Source organism: Gorilla gorilla, chromosome 1 (genome assembly GCF_029281585.2).
Source record: "Gorilla gorilla gorilla isolate KB3781 chromosome 1, NHGRI_mGorGor1-v2.1_pri, whole genome shotgun sequence".
Classification (NCBI taxonomy): Eukaryota; Metazoa; Chordata; class Mammalia; order Primates; family Hominidae; genus Gorilla; species Gorilla gorilla.
In genome coordinates, this window is record NC_073224.2 from 43,753,195 (window position 1) to 43,769,296 (window position 16,102).

A 16,102-nucleotide genomic window follows, 5' to 3' on the forward strand; every position below is an offset into this window, starting at 1 on the left:
CACTAGAGAAATACTACCACAATTTCTGTAGTCTATCTGCCTCTGTTCATGAACAGCAAATTATGAATTTAGAAAAACAATGTCTCACAGCAAAAGTAACTATCTCTTATTGTGCTAAGAAATTAAATACTCTACTTCATTCAATAATCACTACAACCATGCTTGGTAAGATGAGATAATCAAAGACCTAGAAAATAGACTCAATCAAATAACAGAGGCAGGACCAGATCTCACAACTCCATGACTCCAAGGTGCTCTCTCCAGGACATAAGTCAATTGGCTCTCTTCAAGATTAAAATTCCAAGTATTCAGGTAATATTCCTGACAAAATATCTCTGACAAAATGCCTATAGGCATTACAGTTAGGTAAACCCTTTGTCTTACAAGTCAACTAAAATACAGAAATTGAAGAACCACTTTGGAAAAGCAGAAAAAAAACAAGGGGCTTGGAACTAAAAAGAATGGGGTCTGAATAATGGTGTTGGCACTGCCCATGAACTGCTTTTTCTGCCAGCTCAGTACTAAAACAAAGTAAAAACAAAGAAAAGACCCAAAGTCAGCCCCCTTGCCTATTCTGAAAACAAAGATCAGACTGTGAGGCTTGGCCTAGGTCAGTTCCATAATAATCAACAGGTCACATTGCCACTGGGTCCCTGAAATCCTTTCCAGTATGCTAACTTATTCTATCTACTTCTTAATAAATATTACCATGTTTCCTTAAAAGTCAAGTCAAAAGCACTCTCTTGCCCGGATGCAATGGCTCACGCCTATAATCCCAGCACCTTGGGAGGCCGAGGCTGGCGGATCACAAGGTCAAGATTGAGACCATCCTGGCCAACATGGTGAAACCCTGTCTCTACTAAAAATACAAAAATTAGCTGGGTGTGGTGGGGCTCGCCTGTAGTCCCAGCTGCTCGGGAGACTGAGGCAGGAGAATCCCTTGAACCCGGGAGGCAGAGGTTGCAGAGAGCCAAGATCGCACCACTGTACTCCAGCCTGGTGACAGAGCGAGACTCCGCCCAAAAAAAAAAGATTCAAAAGCACTCTCTTATCTGATTATCACCATAATGATGATTAGAAATCACTCTGTTAACTCAGACATATACAAAAAGCTGTATTTTTTGTTAAGATTAACAAAGAGTAGCTACAGGTGGAATATCCTTTTTCCAAAATGCATGAGACGAGAAGTGTTTCGGATTTTGGATTTTTTTTGGATTTTGGAATATTTGCACATACATGAAATATATTGGGGACATGACCCAAGGCTAAACACAAAATTCATTTGTTTCATATATACCTTTATATACAGAGCCTGAAAGTAATTTTATACAGTATTTTTAATAATTGTGTGCATGACTGCAACCTATCACATGAGGTCAAGTGTGAAATTTTATACCTGTAGCATCATTTGACACTCAAAAAGTTTCAGATTTTGGAGCATTTTGGATTTCAAACTTTCAGAATAGGGATGCTAACCTGTACTAGAAAACAAAACTACAAAAATTATTCAAACTTATAGTATTTCCTAGGTTAAAAGATAAAATAAGACCCTTTAGAAACCAGTATTGATAAGAAGTTAAACATAAAATTTAAGAAGCTACTTTTATGAGCAAAGTATTGTAATCAAGTCTTCTGAGGGCTACTTCACTATCACTGTTCAGCTGCTAGTTGAGGGTAGCAGAGCTAAGAAGAAAAAGTGACAAAATTAATACTAGTAATTACACTAAGTGTCAAGGTACAAATAATCAAACATGGAAAACATGTCCACTCTTTTCATTTTTCAAAGATATGAATCTCTGAATGTGGGACAGGAATAATATAATATGCAGAAATGGAAGGCTACACTATTCTGAACTTTCTCCTTGTGGTGATTAGGTATACCAAGTGGCACATTCATCAATATAATGCATGCATTCCTGATTTTCAGACATTAACTTTAATAAAATCCATACTTCCATGTTAACATACTGACATATTTAAACTGTACTTCATACATACAAAAAAAAAACACCCAAGTCTTGCAGGAAAAGTAGGTCAAAGCACCCAGCTCACATAGGCAATTGTTACCTTACCAACTCAACCTCCCTTTCACGACCACCTGCATCTGAGTTCCTCTCTCCCGCTCTTCCCTGCAGAGCCACAGGTGGCACTGGTTGGCAAGAATATTTGGGCTGGTTATCACCCACCAGCCAGGCAGTCTGGACCCAAGAGGCAACACCTGCACAAACCATAATTAGACATTTTATAATTTTTAGTTCTCTGGAGTGAAAGAACTCCCATATAAGATAGATAAGTCAATGGGACAAATTTCAGACATTCAACTTTCTAACAAGTTTTCACGAAAGCATTATGTCAAAAGTACTACAGACTGAATGTTTGTGTTTCCCCTAAAATTCATATTGAATTTCGTGTTGAAACTCTAATCCCCAAGGTGATGGATTTGGATGTGAGGCCTTCCAGAGATAATCAGGTCATGAGGGTGGGAACTTCATGATGGGATTACTGCGCTTACAAGAAAAAGACAATGATCTCTCTCAGCCATGAGACCATACAGCAAGAAGGCAGCTGTATGCAAATCAGGAAGCGGGCCCTCATCAGGTATTAAATCTGCTGGCCTCTTGGTCTTGGACTTCCCAGCCTGCAGCCTTCAGAACTGTGGGAAAGAAATGTCTATTGTTGAAGCCATCTAGTCTATAATATCTTGTTATAAAAATCCAAACTGACAAAGACAGTAAGGAGTTGTGGCTTTCTATATTATTAAAATCCCAAAATCTCAGGGAGAGTAAAGAAGTTAAAACTGCAAGTTATCTCTAGATACTCAGTAAATGTTTGCTAAAGTTATTTTTCTCACCTCAAATTTTACCAATTATAGCAATATTCTAAACTATTTTCCAATCAAGGCTCAAGGAAAATCAAAATCCTTAATGTTAAAGAAAGTCTGCAGTTTAACATAAAATCTTAATATCTGAGATCAAGTTGTCAACAAACAAGATGAAATCAGGAATGGTTTACATTTTTTAAGTTCCATTTACTGAAATTTTTGGTATATTAGAAAGTTTTCTACTAAACAATATTACAAGTCAAAAACAAAGCAACAGTAGAATAAAACTAGACTCTAGAAAACACAAGACACCTTGAGAGCCATTTTTCAAAAATTTTAAGCATAAATATATTTTACAACAAACTAATTGCCCTCCCTATCCCTATGATTATTTTGTTTGTTGAAAATATCTCCAGATTAAGCCAAAACTAAGTATTTATTCAAGAAATCTTCAAGAAGCTACTGATTTAACAACTGAAATCTAACAACTCCCACTGCCTTAATATCAGACATTTGTTAATAATCCTAACAGGTTAAGGATTTAAAATTTAGTAGGTTCTTTTTTTTTTTCCTTTAAAGTGACTCAAATTATTGCTTGAAATGTGTATGACTACATATTACTTCAAAATGTAAAAGCTAACAAAACTAAAAAGTAAAACATGCAGCTGGACGTGGTGGTTCACACCGGCAATCCCAGCACTTTGGGAGGCTGAGGTGGGCGGATCACCTGAGGCCAGAAGTTAGAGACCAGCCTGGCCAACATGGCAAAACCCCGTCTCAACTAAAAATACAAAAAAATCAGCCAGGTGTGGCTGGGCGCAGTGGCTCACGCCTGTAATCCCAGCACTTTGGGAGGCCGAGGCAGGCGGATCACGAGGTCAATAGATGGAAACCATCCTGGTCAACATGATGAAACCCCATCTCTATTAAACGTATAAAAATTAGCTGGGCACAGTGGCGGGTGCCTGTACTCCCACCTACTCAGGAGGCTGAGGCAGGAGAATTGCTTGAACCCGGGAGGCAGAGGTTGCAGTGAGCCAAGATCACGCCATTGCACTCCAGCCTGGGCAACAGAGCGAGATGCGTCTCAAAAAAAAAAAATTAGCCGGTGTGGTAGCACATGCCTGTAATCCCAGCTACTCGGGAGGCTGAGGCAGGAGAATCACTTGAACCCGGAAGGCGGAAGGCTGCAGTGAGCTGAGATCGCGCCACTGCATTCCAGCCTGGATGACAAGCGAGACTCTGTCTCAAAATATATATATATATAAATAAATAAAACGTGCAGCCTCCCATACACAAAAACTCTACCGTGAAAATTATACTAGAGGATAAAAGACTGAATGCTTTCCTCCTAATATCAGGAACAAGGCAAGGAAGTCTACTCTCACCACTCCTATTCAAGACTGTGGACTACAAGTCATAGCCAGTGTAATAAAGCAAGAAAAAGAAATAAAAGACATACATTTTGGAAAGAATAAATAAAACTATGCCTTTTGGCAGACAACACAGATTGTCTATGCAGGAAAAAAACAAGAATTCTACTAAAAAGTCTTAGAACTAATAAGTCAGTTTGAAAGGTCACATGATACACCAACATGGCACATGTATACATATGTAACTAACCTGCACGTTGTGCACATGTACCCCAAAACTTAAAGTATAATTTTTAAAAAGTCACGTGATATAAAGACAACACAAAAATGAACCAAATTTCTATATACTAGCAAAGAAAAGCTGAAAACCAAGATTTTTAAAAATACTATTGACAATAGCTACAAAAATACGAAATAGTGAGGAATAAATCTAACAAAATATACAGAGAAGCAATTTGCTCAAAACCACAAAATGCTGATAGAAGAGATCAGAGAACACAAATAAATTGCAAGACATACTGTGTTCATAGATTTGAAGATTCAACATAGAAAAGATGTCCATTTTTCCCTAAAGTGATCTACAGATTTAATGCACTCCTAATCAAATCCCAAAAGGATTTTTTGTAGCTATAGATAAACTGATTCTAAAATATATATGAAAAAGCAAAGGAACTAGGGTAGTCAAAATAATTTTGAAAAAGAATAAAATTGGAGAAACAATATTGCCTAATTTTAAGATTTAGTATAAAGCTATAATAATCAAGATAGTATGGTATGGAACAAAATAAGAGAATCCAGAAACAGCTTTACACATATATAGTCAATTGACTTTTGGCAAAGGAGTAAAGGCAATTCAACGAAGAAAGGTTAGTCTCTTGAACAAATGGTGTTTTGTTGCAATGGGACAACCAGAGGCAAAAACAGAACCTTCACCCAAACCTTACACCTTATAAAAAAACAAAAAAAAAAACAAAAAAAACCTCAAAATGGATCATAGAGCAAAATATAAAATGCAAAGAAATAAGTTATCTAGAAGAAAACACTGGGAAAAGTATTTGTAACCTGAGGTTAGGCAGAGATTTTAGGTATGACACTAAAAGCATGGTTCATAAAATAAAGAACTGATAAACTGGACTTCACCAAAATTACAAATTGTGCTTTGCAAAAACACTGTCTGGGTGCGGTGGCATACCTGTAGTCCTAGCTACCTGGAAGGCTGAGGTGGGTATCACTTCAGCCTAGGAGGTCGAGGCTGTAGCACACTATGATCACACCTGCGAATAAGCACTGCATTCCAGCCCTGGCAACACAGCAAGACCCAATCTCTAAAAAAAAAAAAAAAAAAGGCCAGGCGCACATCTGTAATCCCAGCACTTTGGAAGGCCAAGACAGGCAGATTGCTTGAGACCAGGAGTTTGAGACCAGCCTGGGCAACATGGTGAAACTGGGTCTCTATTTAAAAAATACAAAAATTAGCTGGGCACAGTGGCACATTCCTGTAGTCCCAGCCACTCAGGAGGCTGAGAGGTGGGAGAATTGCTTGAGCTCAGGAGGTCAAGGCTACAGTGAGCCATGATCACGCCACTGCACTCCAGCCTGGACAACAGAGGGAGACTCTGTCTCAAAGGAAAAAAAAAAAAAAAAAAAGATACTTCAGAGAATTAAAAGATATGCTCTAGATCAGGAGAAAATATTTACAAATGTCATATCTGACCCCAAAACAAAGATACCCAGAACATAAAGAACTCTCAAAACTCAGGAGTAAGAAACAAACAACCCAAAGAAAAAAATAGGCAAATTATCAGTCTAAAAGGCTAAATACTATATGATTCTATTTATATGACATTCTCAAAAAGACAAAAGTATAGTAGTATAGATAGATCACTGCTTGCCAGGGTATAAGGAGTAGGGGGAAGGGTGTGAAAAAGAGATAGCATGAAGGAGTTTTTTTAGGATGATGAAACTTCTGTTTCTTGATTATGGTGGTAGATAAATGAATTTATAGTCATGTTAAGATTCAAAGAATTATACAAAAGAATAAGTCAATTTCATTGTATGTTAATTTAAAAATCAATACTTGAAAAGCAAAGCGCTGCCTCCTTCCAGCCTACCCTGAAATCCCTACGATAGTCCAAGCTCTGTGCTAGGCACCAAGAATATACAGTTAAAAAGACAGAGTCGGCCGGGCATGGTGGCTCACGCCTGTAATCCCAGCACTTTGGGAGGCCGAGGCGGGTGGATCACTTGAGCTCAGTAGTTCCAAGATCAGCCTGGGCAACATGGTGAAACCCCGTCTCTTAAAAAAAAATAGAAAAATTAGTCAGGCAGGGTGGCATGTTCCTGTAGTTCCAGCTACTAGGGAGGCTGAGGTGGGAGGATTGCTTGAGCCTGCAAAGTCAAGGCTAGAGTGAGCCGTGATCATTCCACTACACTCCAGCCTGGGTGACAGAGTGAGACTCTCAAAAAAGAATAGAGTCTGCCATCAGAAGAGGTGTCAAACAAGTACATTATGATAATGGAGGAGATACTAGACATATAGAGAGCAACGCATAAAAAAAAAAAAAGCTTCCCGGAACACAGGGTATAGCTGACACCTGAGATGAGCAGAGATTGCCACGACAAAAGGAAAGAGTATTCCAGACAGAGAAAATAGCATCTAACAGAGAGATATGGAAGAATGTAGTGTTCTAACCTAATTTGGAAACTACAAATAATTCCATTCCCAGGCACAAGCAGGCTGCTTAAGAATATGGTCAGGAAATGAGGACAGGTTCCCTCCAAGCAATATAAATAGTGCTTCGATTTGAAGCTTTGGAAATGGTAATTTTTCAGACTTAAGTGAAGCTCAGTACTTCCCATTAATTCCCTTACTCCCCTTTGTTCACATCATCACAGTTACTTATTATTCATGTATCCATCACTTTTGCCAAACTATAGTAATGCCCTTGTGGGGACACGTAGGTGTCCCCATATGCACACTCACAGCACCTAATGAAAAATGTTTTATAATACAGGTATTCGGCAGCATAGCATTGGGATTAAAAGCACTGTGATTGGGACCAGTCTACCTAGGTTCAAATGTAGACTCTACCACTTGCTGGCTATATGACCCTGGACAAGTTACTAAACGTCTCTGTGCCTCAATTTCCTCATCAAAAATGTGGAAATGATAATGGTGCCTACTCACCAGGCCCCTGTGACAAATGTGTTAATTTAATATAAACTGCTTGACTCAGTAAGCGCCATGTGTTTGCTGTTATTACTCAACAAACACTAGTTACGTATAATAAAACTAGGATTTATACATTCTCCTGGTTTCAAAATAAACCCAAACTACTTTAAATATGTGCAAAGCCAATGAGGTAGCTTGTGCCCACAATCCCAGGCAATAGGCTGAGGAGGGAGTAACACTTGAACCCAAAAGTTCAACCTGCAGTAAGCTATGATTGCGTTACTGCACTCGAGACTGGGCGATGCAGTGAAACCCCCATCTCTGAAAAAGATCAATAAATAAAAATAAACATGTGCAAGACTGTATCCTGAGAATTACAAAGCACTGCTCATACTGAAGAGCTAAATAAATGAGGAGATATATTATGTTCACGGATCAGAGACAATATTGTTAAGATATCAATTCTTCTGAAATTCATCTACATTCTCAATATAATCCCAATCAAAATTTGGACAGGCATTTTTGTAGAAACCAGACAAGCTGATTCTAAATTTTATACACAAATGCAAACAATCTAGAATAGCCAGAACAATTTTGAGAAAGAAAGAGTACTTAGACTACCTGATTTCAAAACTTAGTATAAAGCTACATAAACAAAGCCATGTGGTATCATGAGAAATAAAACCATATGTCCATACAAAGACTTGTATATGAATGTTCATAATAGCTGTATTCATAATATCCAAAAACTGGAAACAACCCAAATATCCATCAGATAAAATGCAGTATATACAGATAAAATGCAGTATAACCATACAATGGAATATGAGTCAGCAATAAAAGGGAATGAAACACATGACAACATGGATAAATCTCAAATAATCATACTGAGTGGAAGAAGCCAGACCAAAAAAAAAAGTGCATACTATATGATTCCTTGTATACAAAATTCTAGAAAATGCAACCCAATCTATAATGACAGAAAGCAAACCAGTGGTTGCCTAGAGATAGGGGATGAGGGGGAGTGACTGACTGCAAAGGAACATGAGGGAACTTGTGCAGTGATGAACATGGGTAGTTACACAACTGTATACATTTGTCAAAACTCATCAAATTGGACACTTACAATGGGTGAATTTTACTGTATGTAAATTATGACTCAATGTAAATTAAATAAGTTATAATGCAGCACTGTCTTTTGAGAATAAAAACATACCTTTTATACTCATGGAAAGAATACAGGCAAGAACTGCCATTCACCTACTGTTGCTGAGAAATCTATATTACAATATGAGAATTTTGTAAACTTAGCATGATGAAATAACTGAAAACACTGCTCATGGTTCTCTTATACTTGTGTCTCCTTCAACTAAATAATCAAAGGGAACTTATGAAAGAATTTTCCAATTCTGAATAGAGGTACTTATTCTAGATAAAAATTAAGAAATAACACTGAGTTTAACTGCAGAATCTGTTAGTATGCTTGCAACTGGCCTCAAAATCATCTAAGCTTGCCAGATTTCAGAGAACTGCAAAAAAGCACAAAGGAGATTTAAGAAGATGAAAAAGCTCTTTTGCTATCCAAAATTTAACATTGGTACTTCCAATGATTAAAACTCTACTCCTACAGAAATAACCCTGCAAGGATCAAAAATATAGAAAATTGTTCCTTGAAGCTAGAAGTAAATCAGTAGTAGAAAATATACAGAAGACATTCTTAATTTTTATCTCATGAAGTTCTCTCAGGAGAGCACTATTTACCTGGTTAATTATCCTGAAAAAAGGTGTTTTTCTCCTTAACTCTCAAGAAATATTTTATAATACTAAGCACAGTTATTTTAAAAGTATGTCTCCATGTTGACTCTCAGACCTTATATTTTAAAAACAAAATCTGTAACATAAGCAATAAATGAAGACGTAAACATTTACGGGAAGAAAAAAGGCAGTCTGTGCAATTTTCAAGTTCAAATAACCAGAGCAATATGTAACATGCATATATATAAATTTGGTTAGTTCTAAGGCAATGTGCTACTTTATCTTCTAGTTTATATTGTCAAAACTTAGCTCAGTAAATAGGTCACAGCTTCAGATATTTAAGATCTGAATTTGGCCCATGCGGTGGCTCACGCCTGTAATCCCACCACTTTGGGAGGCTGAGGCGGGTGGATCACCTGAGGTCAGGAGTTCGAGGACCAGACTGGCCAACAAGGCGAAACCTCGTCTCTACAAAAAATAGAAAAATTAGCCGGGTATGGTGGTGGGCGCCTGTAATCCCAGCTACTTGAGTGGCTGAGACAGGAGAATCGCTTGAACCCAGGAGGCGAGGTTACTGTAAGCCGAGATAGCGCCACTGCACTCCAGCCTGGGCAAGAGAGCGAGACTATGCCTTGGAAAAAAAAAAAAAAAATTCTGAATTTGGTTAACCTTTCCTTTTGTAAAGTAACAATACAAATAATTATACTCAGTGCTTCCAATTCCAGTTCCACACACATTCATACCTCCAGGTCTTTATGGACTCTACCCCTTCAACTGTCTACCTTTTCATACCCTCTCCTTTTCTGGATTCTTCCCCTCTTTCAGCTATCTTGATTGGTACATATTCCCCAATCTCTTGATCCAGAAGCAATCTGTCTTCCCACAGCCCTTTTCTGCAGTGTCTGCTGGAACTTCCTGTGTTATATCACACTTAAGTATACTAAACTCTCTTCTACTATAAGTATCCTTGAAAGGAATAAAGATCCCTGCTTTATTCAGCCTTATGTCCCTCACAGTATTTAGTGCCTGGATCTAAACATTTATTGGGTGTGCTGCGTACAATGAAGAGGAAAACATTCAACAATGTTTTTCAGGCACTGTGTGCCATGCACATGCATGTTCTTTTATCTACTATTTGATATAAGCAGAAACAAATGCCAATGATGAGAACTGCTCTAAATCCACTAAGAGACACAGACATGCAACTAAATTAATACAATATAACTTTCTTGTTAAATTAACGGATAAGTAGGATGCTGTGAGAGAAACATTATGTATGTTGAAAACTGTTCTGATTCCATATACTATGTGTTAGGAAACTAAGCCTAGATTTTCAAAGGGCCCAATGACTAGAAAGGTTTCAAGAGTGGTATAATAAGGGCCCCTCAATATCACAAAATTTCTTACACAACCTGAAACTAACTTTCCACCCATGTAACAACCTTAAGTGCAAGCAGGGAGCAACAAACATCCCTCTATTCTCCGAACAGCAATCGGCAATAGCAGGTCAGGTCTTCTCATTATCTTTATACAGACATGTTCATCTATCCCTCCTTCTCACATTTACCTGAATTGTGCACCATTTCCATACACCACGTGCCACTCCCATGCCCCAAAATGATCTATTTAACCTTTAAGATTCTTCTCAGGCTGGGTGTGGTGGCTCATGCCTGTAATCCCAGCACTTTGGGAGGCCGAGGCGGGCGGATCAGCTGAGGTCAGGACTTCGAGATGAGCCTGAGCAACATGCAGAAACCCCATCTCTACTAGAAATACAAAAAATTAGCAAGGCATGGTGGCACATGCCTGTAATCCCAGCTACTCGGGAGGCTGAGGCAGGAGAATCGCCTGAACTCAGGAGGCAGAGGTTGCGGTGAGCAGAGATCATGCCATTGCACTCCAGCCTGGGCAACAAGAGTGAAACTCCGTCTCAAAAAAAAAAAAAAAAAAAAAAATTCTTCTGAAGGCCTTCTTTACATCCTCCAAATGTATATTGAACTATTGTTACTTAATCTGTACCTCTCTTCTTTAAAAATTGATAAAGTTAATTATTAACATTTTATATAACTTGGAGTTAGGCAAAACTGGTTTCAGATCCCAGACAGATCTGCTACTGCCTTGCAATGTAAAGTTGGGCAAGTTACTAAACTTGCTTTAATCTGTTTCTTCCTCATTAAAATGAGAATTAAATTGGGTGATGTGTATAAAACGCTACTATACACATATATTCATGCACACATACGTCACATACATATATACTTATTTAATTTTGATTTATTCTTACTTTCCTAGAAGATGCAGACTCTCTTTAAAACTCAAGGCAAAAGCAATGAAACATAAAGTGGGTACTAAAAATTGGACCAGTTAGTTGATGTAAAGGAGCCTCCCAACTTTAAAATGTGCCCTCATGGTAGCTCACACAAGCCACCCTCAGCAGATTTTTTTCACGTCTCCTACTGAAAAACATGAAAAACTCAAGGGTTTGACAAAGCCCGGATCCACAGTTCCTAGGTTGGTGGCCTAACACTGACATCTGTCCCAAGAATCTGTCTTTCTCACAGCAAACCTGATAAAGGTCAAGAGAAAAAACAACTTATATTACATAAGCCAAACAATACATAAATTAACACTTTTTAATCTGCATTATCTTCCTGGAGCAAGCAAAACCACTTCTGCAAATTGCGAACTCAGAAGAGAAAGTCCAAACGGGATGGGAACTGAGTCATCAATTTAAAACCATCAACCACTGACTGCCCCACCCCCAGAAAGAGGACTCTACCACGACCTACTACAGTGAAGCCCTGGGCATATCACACTCAGCCACTACTCTAAAAATCCCAACCTCCGACACCCAAGTCCCGCCAGTAGGAGCAGCACCCAGTCCCACCCTCGGCTCTGAGCCAGAGTCAGGTACCCTCACACCAGGGTCCCCACCCCAGATCTTCAGGTCCCAATCCAAGCTCCTATCCCAGCCCGACACCAGCACTCACCCGGGCGGTGACCTTATATACTGTGTAGCCCCTCGGATGTCGCTGGGGCTCGGTGACAGTGTAGAAACGGGCCAGGTCGGCACTCCGCTCCCGGTAAGAGGTCATCCTCCCGCCGCCTCTGCCGCCGCCGCCGCCCGCCCGGGATCATGAGGGCAACCCGGCGCCGCCGCGGTCCAGGTTCCCCAACGCAGCGGCGAAGCGGCGAGGGGGCGGTGGCTCCAAGGCGGCTCCACGGCGGCGCCTCAACTGCACAGCTCTGCTTCCGGGTCAGCAGAGAAGCTTCCGGGCCAGGCTGTCTCCCGCTTCTAGGGGGAGGGGAGACTCCTCCTTAGCTTCTAGCCCCTTTGGGGCACCTGGGACTGGCCTGTAGTTGAAGACTAAGGGGTCGCGCTGCCACCCCCGTCACTGCGGAGACCTCAGGCCTCTCCACTAAAGACGACCTCTTGTACGCTAGCTCCGTCACCTTCTAGATTTTATGAGAGTTGGTATAGCCACGCCACACCGGGAGAGCGTGGTCCTCCCTGCCTCCGCCCCGCCGTGGTACAAACACGTGGAGTGTTGAAGGGATGGAGAGATACCATAGCCTAGCACCTTCTTTCCTTACCTATTCACGGTCTATCATTTCAAATACCCACAGCAACATCTCATTCTCTGAGACATATCCCTTACTTCTTTCTAAGACGAATTTCCTTCCATTGAGCGCTTTTCTGTAACACATCTGCACAGCAAGCCCCCAACCCAAAAAAGCTCCCAAGCCAATATCAGTCTTTTAAAAATCCCCACAGGTTCGAAAATCTGGAGTCCGCCTCTGGCTAGAAGAAAGAAATATGTCACTCGACCTCTCCGAGCCACTCACTACAGTTTCCAATTTCAGCTGAGGTTGTTATCAACGCTTGGCAGTTCCTTTATCTTTTTGTGATCAAGGTTCCTTTTCATTCCACAAAATAATCATTCCAAGTCTTTGCCATTATCCTAAAGACTCTGTTCCTCTTCCTTTTGCCTCCCTACTCTCTGCACCAGCACTCTTCTTTACAGGGAAAAAAGAAGAGGAAGAAGCAGCTATGGCCCTTAGTACCAATTCCTTTGTCTTCTCACATTTCCATGCCAGTCTGAAACGTACACATATCACTTGCTCATTTTTACAGCTAATGACTCCACATGTGATCTGAATCCCATCCTCTTTGGCAAACCTTAAGACACTGTTTCAATGACATTCCAAATCTCCTTTATGTTTAATCTCTTTCTCACCACTGGCTCCTTCTTTTCAACCTACATATATCTAAGTCTATTAGTCATTCATTAAACCTGAATTCACCACCTACTATGTGCCAGACATGATGCCAATTTGGCATTGGAGTTACAAAGATAGTCCCTGTTCTCTGACCGGGCGTGGTGGCTCATGCCTGTAATCCCAACACTTTGGGAGGCCGAGGCGGGCGGATTACCTGAGGTCAGGAGTTTGAGACCAGCCTGGCCAACATGGTGAAACCCCGTCTCTACTAAAAATACAAAAAATTAGCCAGGCGTGGTGGCAGACGCCTGCAATCCCAGCTACTTGGGAGGCTGAGGCAAAAGAGTCGTTTGAACCCGGGAGGTGGAGGTTTCGGTAAGCCAAGATCGCACCATTGCACTTCAGCCTGGGGGACAAGAGCAAGACTTCCCTCAAAAAAAAAAAAAAAAAAAAGGTAGATAGTCCCTGTTCTCAAGTACCATCTAGTAGGAAAAATAAAGACACAAAATATACTGTGATAAGTACCATGGTGAATGTATATATGGAGTACTAAAGAGCACATCAGTTCAGAATGGAAGATCGCCTAAGGCTTTCTGATAGAAGACTGAGTCTTGGAAGAGAGATGGGAGTTAGCCAGGAGAGAAGGGAGTAAAGGGCATTACTCATTTTGCCTTCTTTTCTTCCTTTCTTTCTCCTTCCACTCACCGTCAAAGTTGTTTAAATTGATTTTAAAGTAATCTACATCAATATTGCATCATCACCCATTTATTCCCATGTCCAATTCAATCTGGTTTCACCTCTATATTGCTACTCTGAAACTGCTCTGAAAACAGTTTCCAGTGACCTCAATTTGCCCAATATTTCTGGATTTTGAAAGTCTCTGACCATTTCTACCTTTTTAAAACTTTTCTATGTTCTTAGCGTATGAGTCAGCATTATTTCTCTTTTCTCTTTTATACTCAGATGACTTGCTCTTTTTTCAGTCTCCTTTGCTGGTTTCTCTTCCTTCCAAGAACTTTTACTATTCTTGTTTCTCAAGATTTTGCCTTTGATCCTTTGTTCTTTATTCCCATTGACTTGCAAATCTCCCAGCATATCTCTCTTCCAGGACTTGACTCACTTTACCTACATCTTTATTATATATCTAACACTGGAAACGGAACAAATCAAAATCTCAACATTTTTTCCCCTCATATGCCTATTTCTATCTCCATGACTGGTTTTACTCTCCATTTAATTACATTAGTTAGCTATTTGAGATCATCCTTAGCAACTTCCTCTCCGTGTTCTCTAAGTTTCTTTGATTTACCAGATACTATTGATTAAAAATTTAAAAAGTGGAAAAACATGTGCCACGAAAACACTACTAGAAATACTTAAGACAAAGAAATATGATCAGGAATAAAGAAGGACAAAACTTAAAGAATTCAATTCATAAAGAAGACAGAGCAATTCTAAATGTGTATATACCTAATAACAAAACTAAAAATGTAAAAAGCAAAAACCATTAGAACTAAAAGAAGAAATAGACAAATCCACAATAATAGTTAAAATTTCAACACTCAGGCCTGGCATGGTGGCACATGTCTGTAATCCTAGCACTTTAGAAGGCTGAAGTGGGTAGATCACTTGAGGCCAGGAGTTCAAGACCAGCCTGGCCAATATGGCAAAACCTCATCTCTACTAAAAATACAAAAATTAGCCAGGCATGGTGGCACATTCCTGTAACCCCAGTCACTTGGGAGGCTGAAGCACAAGAATCACTTGAACCAGGGAGGCGGAGGTTGCAGTGAGCCAAGATCATGCAACTGCACTCTAGCGTGGACAATAGAGCAAGAATCTGTCTCAAAAAAACAAAAAAGATTTCAACGCTCCTCTCTCAGTAATTGACAAAACACGTAAACAAATAAATGAATAAGGATACAGAAAACCTGAAAAGCTCTATCAGCCAACTCTACCTGATAGACATTTATAGAACACGCCACTCAATAGTAGCAGAAAATGTTTGTTTCAAGTGTACAGAAAACATTCAACAAGTCAGGCCATATCCTGGGCTATAAAATAAATGTTAACAGGCTGGGTGCAGTGGCTTATGTCTGTAATCTCAGCACTTTGGGAGGCCAAGGTGGGCAGATAGCCTGAGGTTGGGAGTTGGAGACCAGTCTGACCAATGTAGAAAAACCCTGTCTCTACTAAAAATACAAAATTAGCCAGGCATGGTGGCACATGCCTGTAATCCCAGCTACTCAGGAGGCTGAGGCAGGAGAATCACTTGAACCCGGGAGGCGGAGGTTGCAGTGAGCTGAGATCGCACCATTGCACTCCAGCCTGGGCAACAAGAGCGAAACTCCGTCTCAGTAAATAAATAAATAAATGTTAACAAAATTTTTAAAACCAATATAAATTGGATTTGCTCTGTGACCTCAGGGAATTAAACTAGAAGTTAATAATAGAAAGTTACCCATACAATTCATGAATATTTGGAAAGTAAATACAATTCTTAAAGATGCCTGGATCAAAAATAAGTGACAAAAAACTTTTAAACATATTTGGAATTGAATGAAAATGGAAGCATATCATAATGTATGGGACACAGCTAATGCAGTGCTTAGAGGGAAATGTATAACCTTGATGGCTTATAGTAGACAAGAAGAAGGCTCATGAACTAAGCTTCTACTTTAAGAAGCTAGAAAAAAAAATATTGAACCCTAGAGCAAGAATAAGGAATAAAACATAAAGAAAAGAGTAATAACTCAATGA

General features: G+C 39.7%; 1 protein-coding gene across 13 annotated transcripts in view; it reads right to left on the reverse strand.

The window, feature by feature from the left end:
- RPS6KC1 (ribosomal protein S6 kinase C1) overlaps positions 1–12,942 on the reverse strand; it is a 221,514-nt gene extending 208,572 nt beyond the window's left edge. For 4 of the 13 annotated variants that reach the window (XM_063708646.1, XM_063708641.1, XM_063708639.1 and 1 more), the window contains exon 1: positions 2,073–2,213. Coding sequence is in view for 8 of the 13 variants with exons in the window: in XM_031001489.3 (XP_030857349.2) it covers positions 12,112–12,216 (105 nt within the window). In the remaining 5 variants the exon portion in view is untranslated. Of the gene's footprint in view, positions 1–2,072; positions 2,214–12,111 lie in introns of those variants that run through there. The other 9 variants (XM_055371340.2, XM_031001492.3, XM_031001491.3 and 6 more) reach the window with 6 other exon arrangements.
- Between the last annotated feature and the right edge of the window lie 3,160 nt (positions 12,943–16,102).